This window comes from Rhea americana, unplaced genomic scaffold (genome assembly GCF_003343005.1).
Source record: "Rhea americana isolate MKP2758 unplaced genomic scaffold, rheAme1 scaffold_22, whole genome shotgun sequence".
In the NCBI taxonomy this organism is placed as follows: Eukaryota; Metazoa; Chordata; class Aves; order Rheiformes; family Rheidae; genus Rhea; species Rhea americana.
In genome coordinates, this window is record NW_028186329.1 from 6,933,698 (window position 1) to 6,952,348 (window position 18,651).

Sequence of the window (18,651 nt, forward strand, 5' to 3'; positions counted from 1 at the left end):
AAGTTTGTGCCCGTCGCGGCCTCGCGACGGAAAGTTACCGCCTCCCCCGCCCCCGCCGCCGCGGCGCAGGGAAGGGGGCGGCGAGGGCCTCGCCTCGCCTCGCCCGCCGCCGGGCGGCAGGGAGCCCAGGGCAGGCGGGAGCCCCTCGGGCTCCCGACAGCGCCCGTATCGCGGCGGTGCTCCGCGATATCCGCTAGCAACGACCTTCCTCATCCCCCTCCCCCCCCCCGCCGCCGCCGTGACAGCCCGGCGCGCTCCCCCGCCGCCCTCGCTCACCTCAGGCGGGGGCCGCGCTCCCCGCGGCCAGGGGAACGGCCGCCGGCGCCGCCGCCTCCTACCCCCGGCGCCGCTAGGGCGAGGGGGGGCGGCGGCGGGAGGGGAAAGGGGAGCGCGCTGCGTGCCCGCGCCCTTATCGCATCCTAACGGAGCGCGACTCGCCCCGCCGCCGCGGCCGCCGCCTCCCCGCCGTGTGGGCGTCTCAGGCGGGATCCCCCCTCCCCTGCGCGCCGCCTCCTCCCGCCGCCATCTTGGCCGTCACGGGGGGGGGGAGGCGGGCGCCGACTCGTGACCAGGGCGCGCGCGTTACCCGCCACGCGCCGACTAACGGCCGCCCGCGCCCCCCCCCGGCGGCTCCGCCATTAACCGTGACAGGGGAGCAGCGTCGGCGATCCCCCCCCCCAGTTCCCCTCCCTTCATTACAGTTGAAAACCCAACGTACCGACCGTCCCGCTGCTCCGCCTCTCCCTCACAGGTAGCACCTTTCATTTAACCCGAAATTAATTCCCCCGGCCCAGAGGCAGCCTCTAGGCCTTTCGCTCACCTGCGGTGCCGAAGTCAACAGGCCCCGGAGTGCGCGTCAGGCGGGCGAACGCGGGGAGTTTCTGCAGGCCCTGATGTAACCCGCGCSAGGTTGTTGCATCAAAGGCTGTAAAAAAACTGGAGACAAAAATAATCCTTAAGAGCATGCGGCCAAGATTAGTGCGGTGTGTCAGGTAGTTGCTGAGTACGACGAAGTGAGTGCTGCTGCTTGTACCAACACAAAAATACTACTTCATTGGCATTTTGTTTATGCCCTGTAATCCTGTATTTTATTTTATTTATTTTATTTTATTTTATTTTTATTTTATTTTTTGCCAATATACTGTTTTGGAAGTCATGTTTAAGGTTAGGCTCAACGCGTACAGCTTTGGCTTTGAATTCAAGCTTTGCTCAATTCTGAATATTTGGATCCAGGGTTTGGATGTTGTTCGTTAGGAAGAGAGAAAACTTGTATAATGGAATTGGGACTGTAAATGCTTAAGTACAAATGTTCAAACCTACTACACTGGTTTACCTCACCCTTCTTCACAACCCAGGTGAATGGGAGAATGCCCAAGCTAAAAGTGCAAATTACTGCTCCCCCCCAACACATGATTATTAATAAAGCTGTTTCTAGCAGCGACGCTCTCTTTCTCCCTTCTGCCTCCCACAGTGCCAGAGGCGGATGCACGCCTGTGTCTCACCTGGCAGAGGCCCCTCATGCAAGCCTGCACATGTAGGCAGCTTTGCACGGCCAGGTTTGAGACTTGTGAGCTGAGCCTGCACCTTTATTCTCAGTAGACAACGTCCTGACTAAAGAATATGTCCAGCAAGGAATGAAAAAAAAAAAAAAAAAAAAAAACAGGAGTAAGCCCTTTTCTTGTTACTTCTGTATAAGATGAATTTCTGGCCACACCCAGAAAAACATTTTATGTCCCAATGATATACTGTGGAATAAGTGGAGAGATCAAGAAACCAGTTGCTCAGTATTTTGCAGCAGAGTGATCTACAGTCTGCAGTGTGTCCTTACATCATGTAGTGATCTAGTAGACTTTTTTCCTAAATTCTATGATAGTTTCTGATATATTTTAATTGTAGAAATGTTTTTCAAACAAATGGAAAGTCCATCTTGTGGCTTGTGTTAGTAATTTTGATATTAAATTCAAGCTGTTCTGTGTTGTCTGCACTTGCTCATTTTTCATGTAGGTATAATTTTTAGGTTTCAGTGTTAACGTCTAGGATGTAGAAATAGAGTCTGTTCCTGGTTCAAAGAGTATTGTTTCAGCTGCCTGTAAACCGAGGCAAAATCATTTATTGTTTTATGAATGGTTCACATTTCTGAATTTATGTTCCTAACTATTAGAATATTCTTGACTATTTCTAGTGGAAGCTTAAATTTTACAGAAACTTCATTCTTAAACATCCAGTGGCAGTTTTCATACTTTGAGTTACGAAACTTATTACAAAGTTTTCATAATTTGTAATAGCTGAAACTTTGTGCAGAAACTGTGCAAATCAGATACCTCTGATTTGCTGTTAATTTATAACCCAATCTGTTTATTTCCCTCCACCAGTTCTGTCTTTGTAGTATTTATCTGCAGTTAATTATGTATCATGACAACGTCAACAAATTTACTCAGGGATCAGGAGCTTACTGTGGAAAGCATAATAGAAACATAAAACAAAATGATGGTTCCTGCCCAATCCTACCATCATAGCTGACTGCACTACTTATCCATCCTGTCTTTCTCAGTCTTGTATCTCCCCCTCCTCCTTGATGGAACTCTATTCCATCAAGCCTCTTCTGCTTTCTCTGTGTGACCTACCTGCTGCTCACTGTATGCTGTTAGCTGTGGCACAATTTGTTCCCCGAGTCCCCACTAGCACATTTAATTGTAGTGCTCCGTTTCATTAGTAGCTTGTCATCACCTCTATCAAGTCACCTTTCCTAACTTATATCTAGCCTGAAAACCTTTCTGTATAGCTTGTCATCAATTTTCCACATTAAGACTTGTCTAATGGCATGTGTGAAAGGGTCTATGAGAAACAGTGAATATAGTATTTGTTTCTGAATAAAGAGCAGCATCAGTGAATAGTGTTACTGTACAGGCARAGAGAAACACTGTGTGCATTGCTCCTGCAGGCCCATTGCACGGAAACTTATCTACGTGTCAGTAAGGAAAGCCTTTCCGTTCATAGGGACATTAGGGATCTCTGGGCAGCGGTCTCTTTTACACGGCTGTGGAGACTGACCCAAAAGTTCATTAAGTCAATAGAAGTCTTCCTATTAATTCCAGTGAGTGTTTGATCAGATTCTTACTGTGCAGAGCAAGTTAATTAAACAAGTCAGTGACTGCATGTACTGCAGATGGGCAGGCAACATGAATGCTTAATGTGGTATTCTGCTGCCTGTGAAGTACAGGGTGGAGCACTATCAGTCATATTTAGCCTCCCCAGGAGTACAGCTGGGGAGATCCACAGAGTTTCTGTGGACCGGCAACCACAGAACCATTTTTTTTCTGTGTTGCAACCCAAAATTTCTAGTTTGTGGTAATAGAAGTTATTTTCAAAGCATAGTTTAGTTTATTTTAAGGGCATTTTACACATGGGTAAATTGAAGCAAGGCAGAGGATAAGTGACAGATGGTCAGCGACAGAGCCAGAAATAGAATCTAGAACTTCCCTGTCCCAGGACACAGCTTTAACAGACTTTGTCCCAGGATTGTGAGATTTGACTACTTACAATTCACGAGGCCTCAGCAGTGCTCAAGCAAAAAAACAAAAGACCCCCCCCCCCAACCCGCCACATTCCCATTATTTCCTGGCAGAAACTGGCTTCCATAGACAAAACTAAGTAGTTTCTTAAGGGAGCAATTTGGGGCTTAACCTGGCCATTTTACTAATTTTATTTCTTTTTAACTCACTTGGCTTTACTATGTGCACTGTTCATTTATGTTTACATGAGAGGAGAAGGATGCTCTATAAGCACCTATCAACATCTTTCAAAGACATGACGTATCTGTAAACTTGGTAAAAAATAGCTGTAAAGATAAGGATATTGGAAAATTATAAAACATGTAAATGAAAAAACAACACTGCATTTCAGAGGATGAATTGCTTTACTCCCTCCTGTAACCCACTTCACAATACAATAATGGATCTACATCTTGAGGGTTAGGCAGTGAAATGGAGGCTTTGGCAAGCTAGAATCACACTGAAAAATAAGCAGCATTTTTGTGATTTTTTTTTAAATATATGCATATGTTAAAATCTGGAACTTATCCCTGAGACTGTCCCTGCTTGGAATGATTACATTCTAGGACAGATTATGAAATAAACTATTTAAGTACTATGATGCAGCAGTACGGTCTTGCAGATACCTTTCCTTTTGCTGCTGAAAACCTTTTGCACTCCAGGGAAACTACTGCTTATGAATTATAAAAGATGGAATGGAATATCATGCATGTATGCAAAAAAAAAAGAAAAAAAGAAAAAAAGGAAGTCTCACACCCTCCCTTAGATAGAGAACCTATTGAAGCAGCTGAAAATAGTGAGATATGAGGCGAACACAGGGCCTGATCCAAAGGCAGCYTCTAAACTCAGCGGACGCACTGTGGGGGGTTTCATTCAGCATCAGAGTCACGTGTGCCATGAACTAAAATTCACAAAATGCAAATAAAGAATTTTATTGTGTATGAGCAAGGATGAAGTCTAATTCCAGTGTCTAGGCATCCCACATATGTACTTGCACAAGAGTAAAATAAGCAGATTTTTCTTCAGCAGGTAGATTTTCTCGGCAGGGATTTATTGCCAATATTTATGCAGGAGTTTGTAGTCTCAAAAGTACATAAATGCTGGGAAACAGAAAAGAAAGAAAATGTATCTAAAGAGGAGATCCAGACGTTTCAAAGTCTTTTCTACAAATAAAAATCTGATGCAAAGTCATTATCACTTCACTTTTCAGTGCTGATTTGTTTCCTCAGAATTTCATTGTACATCTGAGAATTTAAATTGTGTATCACAAAATTTTTCTCAGCAAAGGCTAAAACTATTTACAAGATATTGCAGCATTGCAGCAACTGTCAAATATCAAACGATGGAAATGTACTGGCTGGGCATTGGTACTAATTGGTTGGGAAATGGTTGCCATTGTGAGTAGGGGTATTAGGGAAGCAGTTCCATACCTCTTCTCCTCTTCCGAGTTGGCAAATAAATATGTACAGCTGAAGCATACTTCTGGAATAGGTCTTCTCATAGAAACTGGAAGCTCTGAGACAAATGTTTGCAGTAGATTTTTGAGAAGGGAAACAACAGAAGGGTTCCTTGAAGAGAGTCCAAATCTGTATGCACGTACCAAAGACAACCTGTTGTCTGGTCCAGCACTAACCTGTTCTAAGTACTTCTCTCATCATTAAAGCAAGTGAACAAAAGCATCTCTTTGTGGAATAATATCAGGAAGGAAATTATGCATGCAGATTCTCCAGCAAAAATAACAGCCTCAGGCTTCAAGTGTACACACTGATATTGCTGTTTTATTGCTGTTTTCAGCAGCCCTGTAACCTTAGAGGTGAGAGGAAGGACTTCACTGTTAGCACTGCTCTTTGTGTGTGCTACAAGCTCCTTGAAGATTCAGAGTCATGCTTTTTGACCCATGTGGAGGTGATTTCCACGTATAGCAGACATCTGCCTGAATAAGTCCAATTCATCATCCAGACTCATTCCAAGTGATATTGTGATGCTGTGGGCACCTTCTCTCAAATCAGATATAAACCACTCTTTGTCATTAAAGATCTCAATTCTGTACTTTTTGCACTTAAATTTATTCTCAGATGATGGCTACACCAAGTAACTGTATTTCACATATCTAAACATTCCAAGCAATTTTCTCTAGCTAAGATACTTACCTAAGGCTCTAAACTGCTGTTTAGTCCTGCTGTTAAAAATTCTTGTATTTTGTTCTAGAGAGTAGTACATATCATGGGTTAACTGAAGTGTATCTATCAGCTAACTACTCAGGAGTATTATTACGTTTAATTAATGTTTGTAGAACATCACAGATCCTCAAGAGAAGCAGCTATAGAAGAGCCAAGTATTGTAATTAATTTAAAACTATCTCATTTTTGAGTAATGGGCTAACAACTTGGTGTACTTAAGCTGAGATTCTCTAAGTAAAGCTAATTTGTTTGCTAATTATTGTTTGCTAATTTATTAACTATTTAAACCGTAAAGCCTGTAATTAATATTATGGAATCACTTCCACATTTATAATATAAGGCATCTCATTTACATAAGTAGCCATTATCTGGAAATAAAACAAAATCATTTAAGCTCAGAAGACTGACAAATCAGTTTGAGAGTTGTCAAGATGCATAAAAGAGATTTGCTAGACTCCCTGTTTGAAACTGTTCTCAGATAAAAAATTCTGTTCCCAAACAAGCTCAAACAAGACACCTTTCTATAAATACAAGCAGTACTCCATCTAAATGACATCACTGAAAAGAACAGTTATTTTGTATGGTGAGAAAACATTGGGTCACTCTTCTGATTTTCATGGAGGGTTTCCAAGAAATTGCATCTGACACATCTGTACTGAAAATCTGACCCAAATTGTAGCTCATGCTCACAACACGGCTTTACTGCTTTTCTGAAACCTTAGGAAAGGCTTTCAAAATACCTTTAATATCTTTCACCTAATCAGAAAATACAGTGCAAATAAAAGGAAGAAAAAAATGGCACTTCACTGTTTCATTTGCAGGCTAGATGCATCATTCCTCCAGTATTAGCTAGAGAGTCATGGGTATTTAAAAAATATGTCCTGGCAGACCAAGACCCAGGAGCCGTCTCTTCTCTAGATCTCAGGCCTCACTGTCAATGATTTTGTCATTCAAGACCCTCATCTTTCAATATTAGAGTTTTTATCTAGCTAGAAATAAAAACACCAATTTTACAGAGACTGCAGTTTGTTCAGAACATATTCAAAAACCTTGCAATTGCACAGTCAGACCTGTGTCTGTCTGTCTTCTTTCAGCATAAGATACTTCTTTAAAGTGTAAGTGTAAGCCCACTAGAGTAAGGAGATAAGCCACAGTCTACCCTATTTGGACAATTTTCCTACTAATTCCTAAGGAATGAGGGTTGGCTCAAGTACTGAGTCATGAGGATTTAATCTCAAAATAGGTATTTTTAGTATCTGTTATTTTATCTTGGGTACTTTTAAAATCAATGTCCAACTCCTCTTCTAATTATCTGAAATTCTTTTCTTCTGTAACTGCTTTGGAATGTTCCCTTATTATCCTGTTACAGTTACTGGCCTTATTATATTGGTCCCTAATTATACTGGTCTATCCATTTGGTGAGGTAAGCATGTGCTTGGTTAAAATGTGAGCAACTGCTCAGAAACAGAGGCAAAACAGAGTAACAACATAAAATCTCGCTGGTGAGTCACCACGAATACAGGTCAAATCAAAGCTTCTGCCCTTTTCTGAGCATTCAGAGGATTTGGTGCAGCTTACCTAGAAGAGCCCCTGACCTCTACAGACCCCTCTTGCAGTCTGAACTTTCTTAACTCTTTACATTTGTATTCCTTTGCCATAATAACTCTGCCAAATCCAAAATGAACATTTAGAGGATATAAACAATTTCTTAGCAACTGGTCTACAACCTGGAGCTGACAGAGAAGATCCGAGTGAACACAAACCAAAGCACATTGAGAATGTAATACAAAACCTGTTTGTTTAACCCAAGCTGCCCCAAAGCATAACAAGCATCTGTTCCATCTCACTTGTATCTTAACAGCAACCTGCTAATAGCAGAAAAGAGAGAGAATGACCATATACAGTATGTACCCTTCATACCTAGGGGAGGCTCTCAGCTGCCACTGTGAGGAGCTGTATATAATGATGTAGTCAGAGAGAACTATGGATTAATTAGAGACTACTTGATCACCTCTTTGAAAAAGTTTGGCCAAATGTTGATGTAATGGATGTGATTCCTTTAGTCAAATTTGAATTTGACTCATAAAGACAACACAAAACTGTCTTGATACATGGTGAATTCTTTAAATCACAGTCTGACTTGTAATACAAAAAAGAATACTTCCAGTATAAATAATGAGATCGGAGGAAATGTCCTTGGCAAGTGAATTTGTTCCGTGCTGCTGATGGTTCCTGTTAGTGGCAGAGATTTTTTCCAAGGAGGAAACAATAGAAAACAGATGCAAAAGCATTTACCAGAAGGCTAGGGAATGGCAGCTTTTTCAAAGTGTAAATTTAAAAGAGAATTAATTATTAAACTGAATTAATTTTTATTACAATGAAGGCTTGTTAAGCCATCTCTTCCATCCTGCTTCCTGCTGGGTTGTCCTTTACAGTCTAAATCTAAATACTGGTCTCTATTTTCAGATATTTCTAAAGCTTCAAATACCTCTATTCTAAAAGTATTTGTCTATTCAGWGTTCCAATAGGCTACTTTTTGAATATCTTGATTACGCCCTTGTCAGCCACTCACCCAAAGAATTGTGCTCATCTCCTCCACATTCTCATATTAAGCTCTCAGTACCCACAAGCTTAATCCTTTTTTCACCTCTTCCTCTTTCAGTTTTGTACCTTTTGGTATATTCACAGATGCTTCAGGCAATATCCAGCAATCCATACATGAAGTGCATCTTTTTTTTTCCTGCAAATCTGTCCTCCTTGTAAAGCTTCTCATATCTTCAACAACTTTGCTCTTTTCTTGTTTCATGCACTGTGTTGACCATGCTTATCTTGGCTTTCAGGAAAGTAAAGTGGCTTAGCTTTAGGTCTACAGGTTTTGTATGGAAGATCAGATTCTCAAAAGGATTTTCTATTTGTACTTCCCTTAGAGTCAGTGCTGCTGAAACAACTATTTCCTTCAAGGATGTGGGCCTTAATGCTTATGATCTGCAGCTGTAGTAGGACTACTCGCGGAACCACTGTGCCTGATATTTGCATTTTTCAAGTCAATTCCACATTTGTAAATGCCATAGATTTATAGTGCTGTCAACATTTTACATGTGCCAACAATAGTTACCTACATGTCTGCTATAAGCATGCATATACAGAACCTACTGGGAGGGAATGAGGGAATGCGACGCACCAGCTGCTAGGAGAGTTGCAAAACTGAGCTCAGTGATGCTCCTTTTCCTTGATAATATTATGTGAAATGTTGCAAGCACTAGTGGAGCCACTGCTGTTCAGAAACCTTTCATTTCCCCTAAGGCCATATATAACCATGTCTACCAGACTGTCATTTTTGGTCTCCAGTATCAACGCTGTCTACAGAGCCAGAGGAACAATTCCAAAACTATACTCTTTGTTATTGTTAAAACCTCAGAACAAAAACATCTGTGCTAAGATTTACTTGCAGTAAAATTTTTCATTTGTACTTCATAGAGGAAAAAGAACTCTGTCTTATAAGCAATAATCCTGTTGCCCAGGGTCTTGCCTCTAATGGGAATGAATGTCAATCTAAATGCATCAGTGTAAAATCAGTCTAGTTAAACTAGCTCAGAGCCCTAGTAAAGAAACATTTCTGTTTTAACTTGCATATATTCTGATTAAAGTTATAATTTATAGTAGCCAACAAGTAAATATAAAAAGGAATTAAACCAGCTAAGGTGCACCTATATTGCTGAACACAGAGCGTTCACTGTAATTGATTTTTAACGTGGTAGTTAAGAGTTTTCTTCTCAGAGTTTCTGTAGCATATTCAAGGCCTTAGAAACCACTGGGTTTGGATATACTGCTACTTATTTCTTGGTCTGCTAGAAGGAACATGCTAGACTATTTCTTGGTCTGGTAGAGATGAACACACAAACTAATCCTTTCCCTCTGCCTATAACATAAAGGGACGTGGCTGAAGTAAATGAAAAATTACGCCACAGAAATATATCTCAGCAGATGCTAATTCACATTTTTTACTTCCGGACTGCAGTTAGTACAAAGCAAGTTATTTGACTATTGTTCAGTTGGTGTAACGTAACTGCATTGCATTGACTCCTCTCGACAACTGTCCCACTTGAAAGGGCACGTCAAATTTGAAAGGACTCTACAGAGGGGCCAATGAACAACAATACATTAATGATATTTAACTTTTTAGAGCTGTAGTAATGGCATATTTCTTAAATTACTTTGAATGCTGTCATTTTCTTGTTGTGAGAGGGGAATGACTAATGCACATACTGAAAAATTCAAGTGAGTTCTTAGAAAGAATAATATTTTGCTTGATCATTCATAACCAAATATGTAAACCACTACTCACTGTATCACTATTGTGCAGCTTGTATTAGATCTCCATAGTTACATTTGGCATAACAAGTACAAAAAAGAAGTGTCTTTGCAGGACTGATAAGCAGACAGGAAGTAAGCAAACATCTGCTATAGCTTTAGATGGTTTTGCCTTCAGCAACTGCTGAAAAACTTCAGGCTCTGCATTCCTTGTACTTCTTGCTTGGCCTTTGACACTAGCAGCTGTTGAAGAGAAGATGTAAAATGTTATACCTAAAGAAAAGGAGGTACACCGTTTTTTAAGGAGTATTGGGCTATTTAATGGATTCTTTTCTTTCCATTTTCTGATCACTAAAAATGCAGGATAGCAGACAGTGTAGATGGAGTTATCTCCTGAAGGTCAACCACTTCCTATTTTACAACCTTTTTTTTTTTTCCTAATGCTATGTTTTCCTTTCCAAAACCACTTTGTTTTGTTTGTTCTGTTTTGGACACCAAAAACAATTGCACCATATACTGAATAGCAATTATAATCATTGTAAGGAAACCATGTGTTTCCCTCAATCGGGGCTGGGGCTTCCAGCCCAGGGAATCTGTCTTGTTGGGGTGTAACAGCATTTCTATAACATGGATGACCAGGAACAGAGAGTTACACAAAACGAATACCAATCAATTTCCAGCAAACTATTTCCTTGTCTAAAGAAAGAGCTGTTGAACATGATGGTTTAAAAACGAACTCAGCTATACTCTGCAGATTCTCTGCCTGTGTRTATGGAGGAAATCTCTGCTCCAGACAGCTCAGCAGTTCTCCACCTACATCATAGACTTATTCTTACAGAAAACTACTAACAGAGAACAACTGACAGCAATATATCTCTTAGAGGATTGAGGCCCAYGTACTGTAAATGTATCTTCACGTACTTCCTCTGAGATTGTAACTTTCCCTAGGAAATTACAACAGTTGTGATGAAATCGTATTTATCCTTATATGGTAGGTCCTTTGAGTCTGACACAATGAAACGAAAATGGGTTTCAGAGTAACAATGGGAAAGATGAAGACAATACTCCAGAGTTACGTAAGTGTGACTGAGAAGAGAATTTTGTCCAGAATTTTGATGATATTCTGTGCTTTGGAGTCCTATGCAGTTTTTTTGTATGTTCTATTCTTAACTTGCAGATGGATGCTATTTTGTCAAAAAACAAATGAAATGCAAAGATGACTTCAAACATTTGCAGGAACCATGCTGACACTCAAAACATCAAATAACTTTCCCAGTGAGATCATGAAAGCAGAGAGACACTGATCAAAGCAAGAAAATACAAGCCTGTTACTCCAACCCTCATATAAGACATTTTTTCTTATCTAGGACCAGGAGCTTATCTGGCACAGAGATGATCAGAGTGTTACAAATATAGTATGTAAGGTAGATACTTTAGTAGTATTTAAATAGTTAAATATGGAAAAATCCACAGAGACATTCAGTTTAAGCCCTTGAGATTGGTGAATAACTGAGTCATGTTATTATTATTCTTATATAATAACAACAGCAGTAGAAGCAGCAGCAACAACAATAGTAACATTCATTATGGTAGTGTTCTGTCATAATCCTGTGTACACAAACATGGAACAGCAGATTGTATCTGCTCCAAAGAATGCACCCTCCAACAGGTTTTAAAAAAAGGATGAAAAATAATGAGTGAATTTGTGCTAGTGGCAAATATCTTCATAATTCTGTGGTTTTGGAGAGGTTTGGTTGCTTTGAGATGAGGAGTAGTCAAGCATGAAGCTAATCTATATAAAGCAGGAATAGCTGCAGTATTTGCATAATCATAATGTTACTATTTTCTGGATTTCACAAAGAAATGATTTTTTCAACTATGTTCATATCAGAGTAATTAAGTAGGTGTTGAACTGTGTTCACATTGCATCTAACCAGCTTGGAAATAGGCTAAAATGTGAAGCAATCTTTAGCAGAATTGCAGAATCAATGCATCTGTTCCCAGTAATTCGGTGTCAGAGGAAACATATTTGTACCTATTGGAAATGTGTGTATTCTCTGACAGACTTTCAGATTTCTACCTTCCTTCCTTCCTTCTCTGTGCCCTCAAAACATCAAAAATGAGGTCAGAATACAGGAAAACTAATCAAAATGCACAACGAAATTAAGCCAGTTTTTGTTACCCATATCCTGGATAAGTCACAAAAACCCTTCACCAAATCCAAGCCGTCCCAAATTCTACCCGCTTCATCTCTCTGAGTCTYATGTTTCACCCATGACGATCCAGACCTGCAGGATACATCTCTGTTCCAGGGCTGAGAAATCTAGGCAAGCTGAGAAGGACTGTCTTTCAGTCTATCAAAACCAAAAGCCATTAATTCTGCACAGTGATAATATTAATGACTAATCATAATTAATAGTGCATTTAAAACCAACCAGAATCCTTGATCAAGCCAGGCTCCATGAACCGTGCTGTTCCCCAAACATCTTGCGCATCTTGCTTTCTGCACAGCTGGCTAGTGAGAAAAATCTTGTCCCAGAAGGTTTGCTCAAGCACATGAAACACGCTGATAGCATCCCAAAGGTGTAGGTACTCAGAGAGCTGAGAGTGCAACCTGTCTGACTGCAGCTTTCCGGAGAAGGAAGCAGGAAAGAGGCAGTGGGTTATGAGATTAGCCCTCCCAGAAGGAGATTCTTGCTTGGAATATCAACACATCTTTTCGGTCTCTCTCATTGTGACTGTTTTTGCTTTTATCAAATTTTCAGTTTGCTTCTTAAGCTACAGGACCAGATGGCTCCCATGCAAAATGCACTGAATCATGGCAAGGCTTGAGGTATTTGTTATGTATAGCAGCAAACATGTGCTGGACCAGGTTACACTCTTATTTCACAGTGAGCATATGGTGCATGCTGCATGTGGACGGTACTACAGTAGGTATCTGTATATACCATATAGTCCAAAGATTGGAGCATCATTTCTTCTTGCAGGTTGTCAGGAAAATGACTGTCATACCTTCAACACAAAGAGCAAGAAATATAGCCAGCAATGTAACACATGGCATAGGACAGATGCTAGGCGCTTCCCATGATGCAAAACACCTGATGGCAAGGAATCCTGGTGGGCCAAGGACACAAGGCTGTTGTTCCTCCTCTTATTTCCCCTTGCAGCTGGTGATTAAGCTGGTGCTGACACCTTACCTGGTGCTTATTTGCACAGCCAAGAACTGCGGGCAGTATTTCTGGCCATGAAGCACCAAGTGAAAAGGACATAAACTTACTGTTTGAGAGCATCTTTGTCTCCTGCATTTTTTTGAATGGAAGATGAACCTGATTTTCTCCTCATTTGCCTCCTGTAAATCTGGGATAAATTCGAGGTATGGCACCCCTGTGAAACCAGAGTGAAGAACAGGGGAATTCTCAAATGCAACAATCACTGCTTGGCAGAGGGATAAGTCTATAGGGCTTATACCGAATGTGATTTGTGCTTCTATGACAAAAGCTAGAAAATCACTTTGTGGTCACCCCTCACTGATAAATTGCAAATACCCACCTCTGACCAATGAAAGCACAGGAAAAATGAAAAAAAGAAAGCTTTTTATACATCTATAGAAATTGTTTTGGAGAAGTCTAGATTATCAGGCTAGGATTCAGTGCACGGAAGAGATTGCAAGGTGGCTGAGGGAAATGTAGTTTCCCAAACAGCAGGGCTTGATATGGTGCGTGCACTTCAGGTTGCATGACGAAGGAGCAACCAAGCAGCTGGCTGCTACTGAGTAGTTCTGGCTGCACTCTCAGTATTGTCTAGATGAGAAAATCATCCTTTGGTTATTCTACAGGCTGCTTCTCTTCACATGTATTTGACCTCCCYGCTGTGCGTCCGGGGCAGGACACAAAGCGAGTGGGTGCTGTGCTGGCTGCACAGACTGGCACAAGTGCTGGCAGGCAGCAAGCGGCTCTGATTAAGGATGCACATTGCCACTACCTTTAAGGTCAGCATTGGATGCACTTTAGCAGTCCTATAAATAGGTGCCCGAGGCTGACTAAGGAGAGGATTTGACTCTGATGGATCTTGTTTAGCACTCAATCTTGTTTAGCACTCCCAAGGGTGGAAGGCAGATTCTTTCCCAGTCTCTAACCTTGAGATGGTCTGTGTGGGAAACATTAGTGGCATTTGCCAAAAGAGCTACCACTCTGGGTTAGGTGTCCTGCTGTGTTGTAAAAAAACATACATACATGTTTTTTCAATCTGAAAGCCCGTATCTATTTCCTCTAAGAATCAAACTAATTCCTCTCTGACAAAGCTAGGAAACAAAAAAACAAACAAACAAACAAACAAAMAAAAAAACTTTAGCCTAATTACTTGAAAACAGTAGGACACCTAGTGGATTTGTAAGGAATATCTTTGGGATTATTAGCCACATTTTGTCATTTTCTTGGCAAAACAAACTGTTAACATATTTATAAAGGAATTATTGAAATATCAGGGTTTCTATTCAATAAATTGATCTTGTTTTAGCAGTTACACCTTCCAGTTTGCCTGAAGAAGTTACTGCACCCCATAAAAATACAGCGAGTATTGTTTGAATGGCTTGAGAAAAATCACTATGGGGAACGAGACGGCTCCCAAAGTCTGGGAGCAGGAGGAAGGGTATTCTGCCAGATCAAAGACATGCCAGTTGTTCCATATGACAGCTCTCTAATGATCTTAATGAGCAAAGTTTTACAGTCACAGCCTGGCTCCCAGGAGGACTGCAGAGCTTCACAGTAAGCATCACCATGCTGAGCACAGCCAGCCAGCTCTGTTGGTTATTTCTGCAGTGAATGACTTGGCCACAGATATCAAACTGCCTTCTTCATTCCTCTGAGCTGACTCTTTGAATCCAAATTAGGCAATGATGAGCAGTGTGATAACACTTGCCTATCGACACCATGTTTGCCTGGTAGCGACTCTCCTATTAGGTATACCGCCACCAAGTAGATTTTGGCCAGAGGAAGGAAATAGAAGCCTGTGGCAGGGTCTAGTAAGAGTAAGAAGCTTCTGAGCCGTGTCTCCAAAATTATTTCTTGGCCAGCAATTACAGTGGAGCTGCCAGTATTGTCTTGCTAATATGTCTTGGAGGCAGCAGACACAACTGAGGAGATGTGCACTGAGTCCAAAATGGAGGCAGGAAAGTGGTGACTTCATTTTGACAGTCATTACAAGAAACCCCGAGTCATTGAGCCTGTTGGATTCCTGTTMCCAAAGCATGATGAAAACGTGTCTTCCGTTGTGCTTACCAGAATGCCATTCTAGCACAAAAATGGTTCCAGCAGATTGTTAAATTCTAGAGCTGCTCCCTTCTCTAGCTTTCTTCAGATCCCTAGAAAACAGCAAAACTGAGGTGAGGTTAGGCTTTAGAAAGATCTTGATCCAGATCCTCATTCCAGCCCCAGAGTTAGGAAGGAAAAGGCTGATCTACAGAAAATGTTTTTGCTTGGGGCCATTTCTTGTTATATGAGCTGTAGAACTAGAAAAAGAGTAGAGTGTATCCTGGCATTCAAATAAGGTAGCAGCAAAAAAAATTCTCTCCATGCATTTTTATTACTCCTTTCTCTGGCAAGGAACTGTCTGCAGATAGAACTCCTTGTACATTGGAGACCCTTTGCTTTGGTCCACAGCTCTGAAAAGAGAAGTTTGTTTTCCTTCAATGGGTGGACTTTATGCTTACGCTTTCTTTTTCTGATTGACTTATGTCATACCTAGGGTGGTGAGTGCTAAAAGCCTGCTTTTCTTCTCTGGTTTGACTGCTGGATTGGAATGCTTGAATTATCTCTGCATAATTGCAATGATTCATGGTTTGTTAGAAAATTGGAAAGTATTGATTCGATATCCCCCTTAGGAAATATTTCTCCTCTGATAGAACACGATAGGTTGTGGGGCTTCGCTTTTGTCCTTCCTGTCTTCTAACAGGGGGAGCTGGTGGCTCCTTTCATCTGGGAAAAAGGAATTTGAATCAGCAGCCGTTCAAGGACTATCTGAATTATTTTGACTCCTACTCGAAATCATTCCCTGAGCTGCCAATTTAATGGGTTTTGCAGAGTGTGGACAGAGAACACAGAGTCATAAAATCTGGGACCAGAAGTGCTACTGCTGAACTACTGCCCATCCTTATTTCAGTTTCTTCTATTTCCAAGTCAAATCCAACTAGTTCTTTCTGCAAAGAGACCTTGACCTTCCTCTGGAAAAGCTAGAACCACCAAAGTTGGGGGAAATGTCCCCTTACTATTTTTAGGCAAGAATTTCTCTTGGGGTCTCAGGAGTAGGTGGCAGGAGCGAGGCAGGAGAATGAAGCGAGAGAGTGCGGGGGAAGCTGGACACAAAGTGCCAGAGGCTGAGCAGGTCTGAGCTCACAGCCCTAACACACACACCTGCACATTAAATGTGCCGCCGAGGCAAAATCTGGGACCCTTTTGGCCACTGGTGTATGAATTTCCAGAAGAGAACCATAAATACGCTGTTACGAGTGTGACCGCTGCTGCTTTTTTTTTTTTCTTTCTTTTTTCCTTTTTTTTCTCAATTAAACATCCAAGGGCCAGCTGAGTATCAGGCCTTGTTGCTGCTCCAGTTGCTTGGAATGTGCTGCCTCCACAAAAGGTCGTTTCTAAGCACAAATCGAGGACTTAAGAGACAGGGAAAATTCAGTTTGCAATCAATTAAGTATTTCCTCAAGTATGGCACTAATGGAATTCCAGTGCTGAATGACTTTCTTCACATTAAAAGCTGTCAGTCCCAGAACACACAGTCCTCTGTTTTTTCAGGCCTGACCTCTACTTCTTGGCCACGTTTCATACGAGCAGGAGGTGTCCCAGGCCATCGCGTAGCGCAGCAGCACGCTCTAGGAGGGGACACACAGAARGAGCAGAACAGCCAAAGTGGTCTTTACCAGCAACAGCATTTCCTGAAGGTTTATATCTTCTCACGTGGGCTTGCACGATCAGGAACAGAATTAATTCAGGACTGACCAGAATATACGACTTTTTAATTTCTAGAGCTCCCTGCTAGTCTAGTGCTAACCTCATTTACTGCTATCAATTTACTCCCGTTTAGATATAGTTCTTTCCGCTATTTTAGTTTTGCCTCTCTACACTATGCAGAACCTGATTACAAATGATCAAATGCATTTAAATGGGTTAGCTAGAAATAACCCCTGCTACTACTCATATATATGGCAATCTGCTGAAATTTTCATATTGCARTGCATGATTAGCAAAAATGCCTCAGCTTCGCAATGCCTTGTTTAATTTTGACAATTTGTAACTGTACAGCAGTGTAGGGGCTGTGACTTTTAGCTCAGCCAGAAGAGACATTCTCCTTACTTTGTGCCTTAAAATCTCATGTAGAACTATCCAGTTCCAGATTAGGAACATCTGCAGCTTGGTGCAAGAGGAAGTGACTCTTAAACATATGAAAAATGTAAATCAAGGGTGTTTCCGGGTTCTCAGTTAATAAGCAAAATCCAGAGCACCAAAATGAAACAACTCTTGCAGAAGAGTAACTAAAAATACTTCAGCTGTTTTTTTTAAGTAATGGCATCTTTGAAGTGTGAAATTAGGCCTGAGAAACATCAAATTAAAATTAAGTTTTTTAATGACAAAGTTCAATGGCAGCCTGAAAATAGGATATGAGATGGAAACCTTAACTACAGAGCTATAAATATACCGCAGCCTCTACACACACAAGAAACCATTATTAATTTTAATTCATGACTCGCTGCATTGAGATAACTGCAGAGAACAGAGCAGCAGGAGCAGCCCAGCATTTCCTGACTGCTTTTGAGCATCAGGGTTCATCTGGAGATAAAAAGGTTCAACGCAGAGATCACACATCCTCCTACAGGCTTTGTCACTGTGCTGCTACCCAAGTGCTGTCTGCTTCTGCAGGGTTTGGTCTTGCAAGAGCTACTGAACGCCTTGCAACAGCGGGGAAGGGAAGGAAGGAGTGTGGCTATGGCTCAGGCAGAGGATGTACGGAAGTGAAGGGGGGGAGGCAAAAAAGGGGGGGAAATAAAAAAGAAAAAAAAGGAAAAACAGAAAAAAAGTCAGGTTCCACCGAGATTTGAACTCGGATCGCTGGATTCAGAGTCCAGAGTGCTAACCATTACACCATGGAACCGCCGTGGCGAAGCTTCTCCCCGCCGGCGCCTAATGGTTCGCGCGCCCACTCGGCGGGGCGGGGCGGGGCCGCGCGCCTCTGAGGCAGAGGTGGGCGGGGCCATGGCAGCTCCCGGAAGCGACGTGCCCGCCGCGGCGCTGCCCCGGAAGCATCTCGCCGTGGGCGGGCGGGGCGCGGCGCGGCGCGCAGGGCGGAAGCGCTGCGGCGGCTGCAGGGAGGCTCCGGCCCCGGCTCCGGCTCCCCGTCCCGGTCCTCGGTCTCCCGCCGCCCCTCGGCGCCCCGCACCATGGGCACCCGCGACGACGAGTACGACTATCTCTTCAAAGGTAGCGGCCGCGCCGGCTCGCCCGCCCGGCTACCGGAGGGGTCACCTTCCCCCGGGGCGGCGGTCGCGGCCTGGCGGCCCCCGCCTGGGGGGGGGAAGGGCGGGCTGGGGGCTCCGCTCCGCCGCTCGGCCC

The 18,651-nt window shown here is 42.3% G+C and overlaps 2 protein-coding genes and 1 non-coding gene across 4 annotated transcripts in view; 1 reads left to right on the forward strand and 2 right to left on the reverse strand.

The window, feature by feature from the left end:
• The window catches only part of DENND4A (DENN domain containing 4A), a 53,635-nt gene extending 53,097 nt beyond the window's left edge, over positions 1–538 (reverse strand). For both annotated transcript variants that reach the window (XM_085305430.1, XM_085305431.1), the window contains exon 1: positions 277–538. The gene's annotated coding sequence lies outside the window, so the exon portion shown is untranslated. The remainder of the gene's footprint in view (positions 1–276) is intronic.
• Positions 539–18,121: 17,583 nt separating this feature from the next.
• On the reverse strand, positions 18,122–18,193 carry TRNAQ-CUG (transfer RNA glutamine (anticodon CUG)). Its single transcript has one exon. It is a non-coding gene; the product is annotated as a tRNA-Gln (tRNA).
• Positions 18,194–18,348: 155 nt separating this feature from the next.
• RAB11A (RAB11A, member RAS oncogene family) overlaps positions 18,349–18,651 on the forward strand; it is a 19,118-nt gene continuing 18,815 nt past the window's right edge. Inside the window, exon 1 of the mRNA XM_085305433.1 lies at positions 18,349–18,519. Within this exon, the coding sequence (XP_085161559.1) occupies positions 18,480–18,519 (40 nt within the window). The 5' untranslated portion in view covers positions 18,349–18,479. The remainder of the gene's footprint in view (positions 18,520–18,651) is intronic.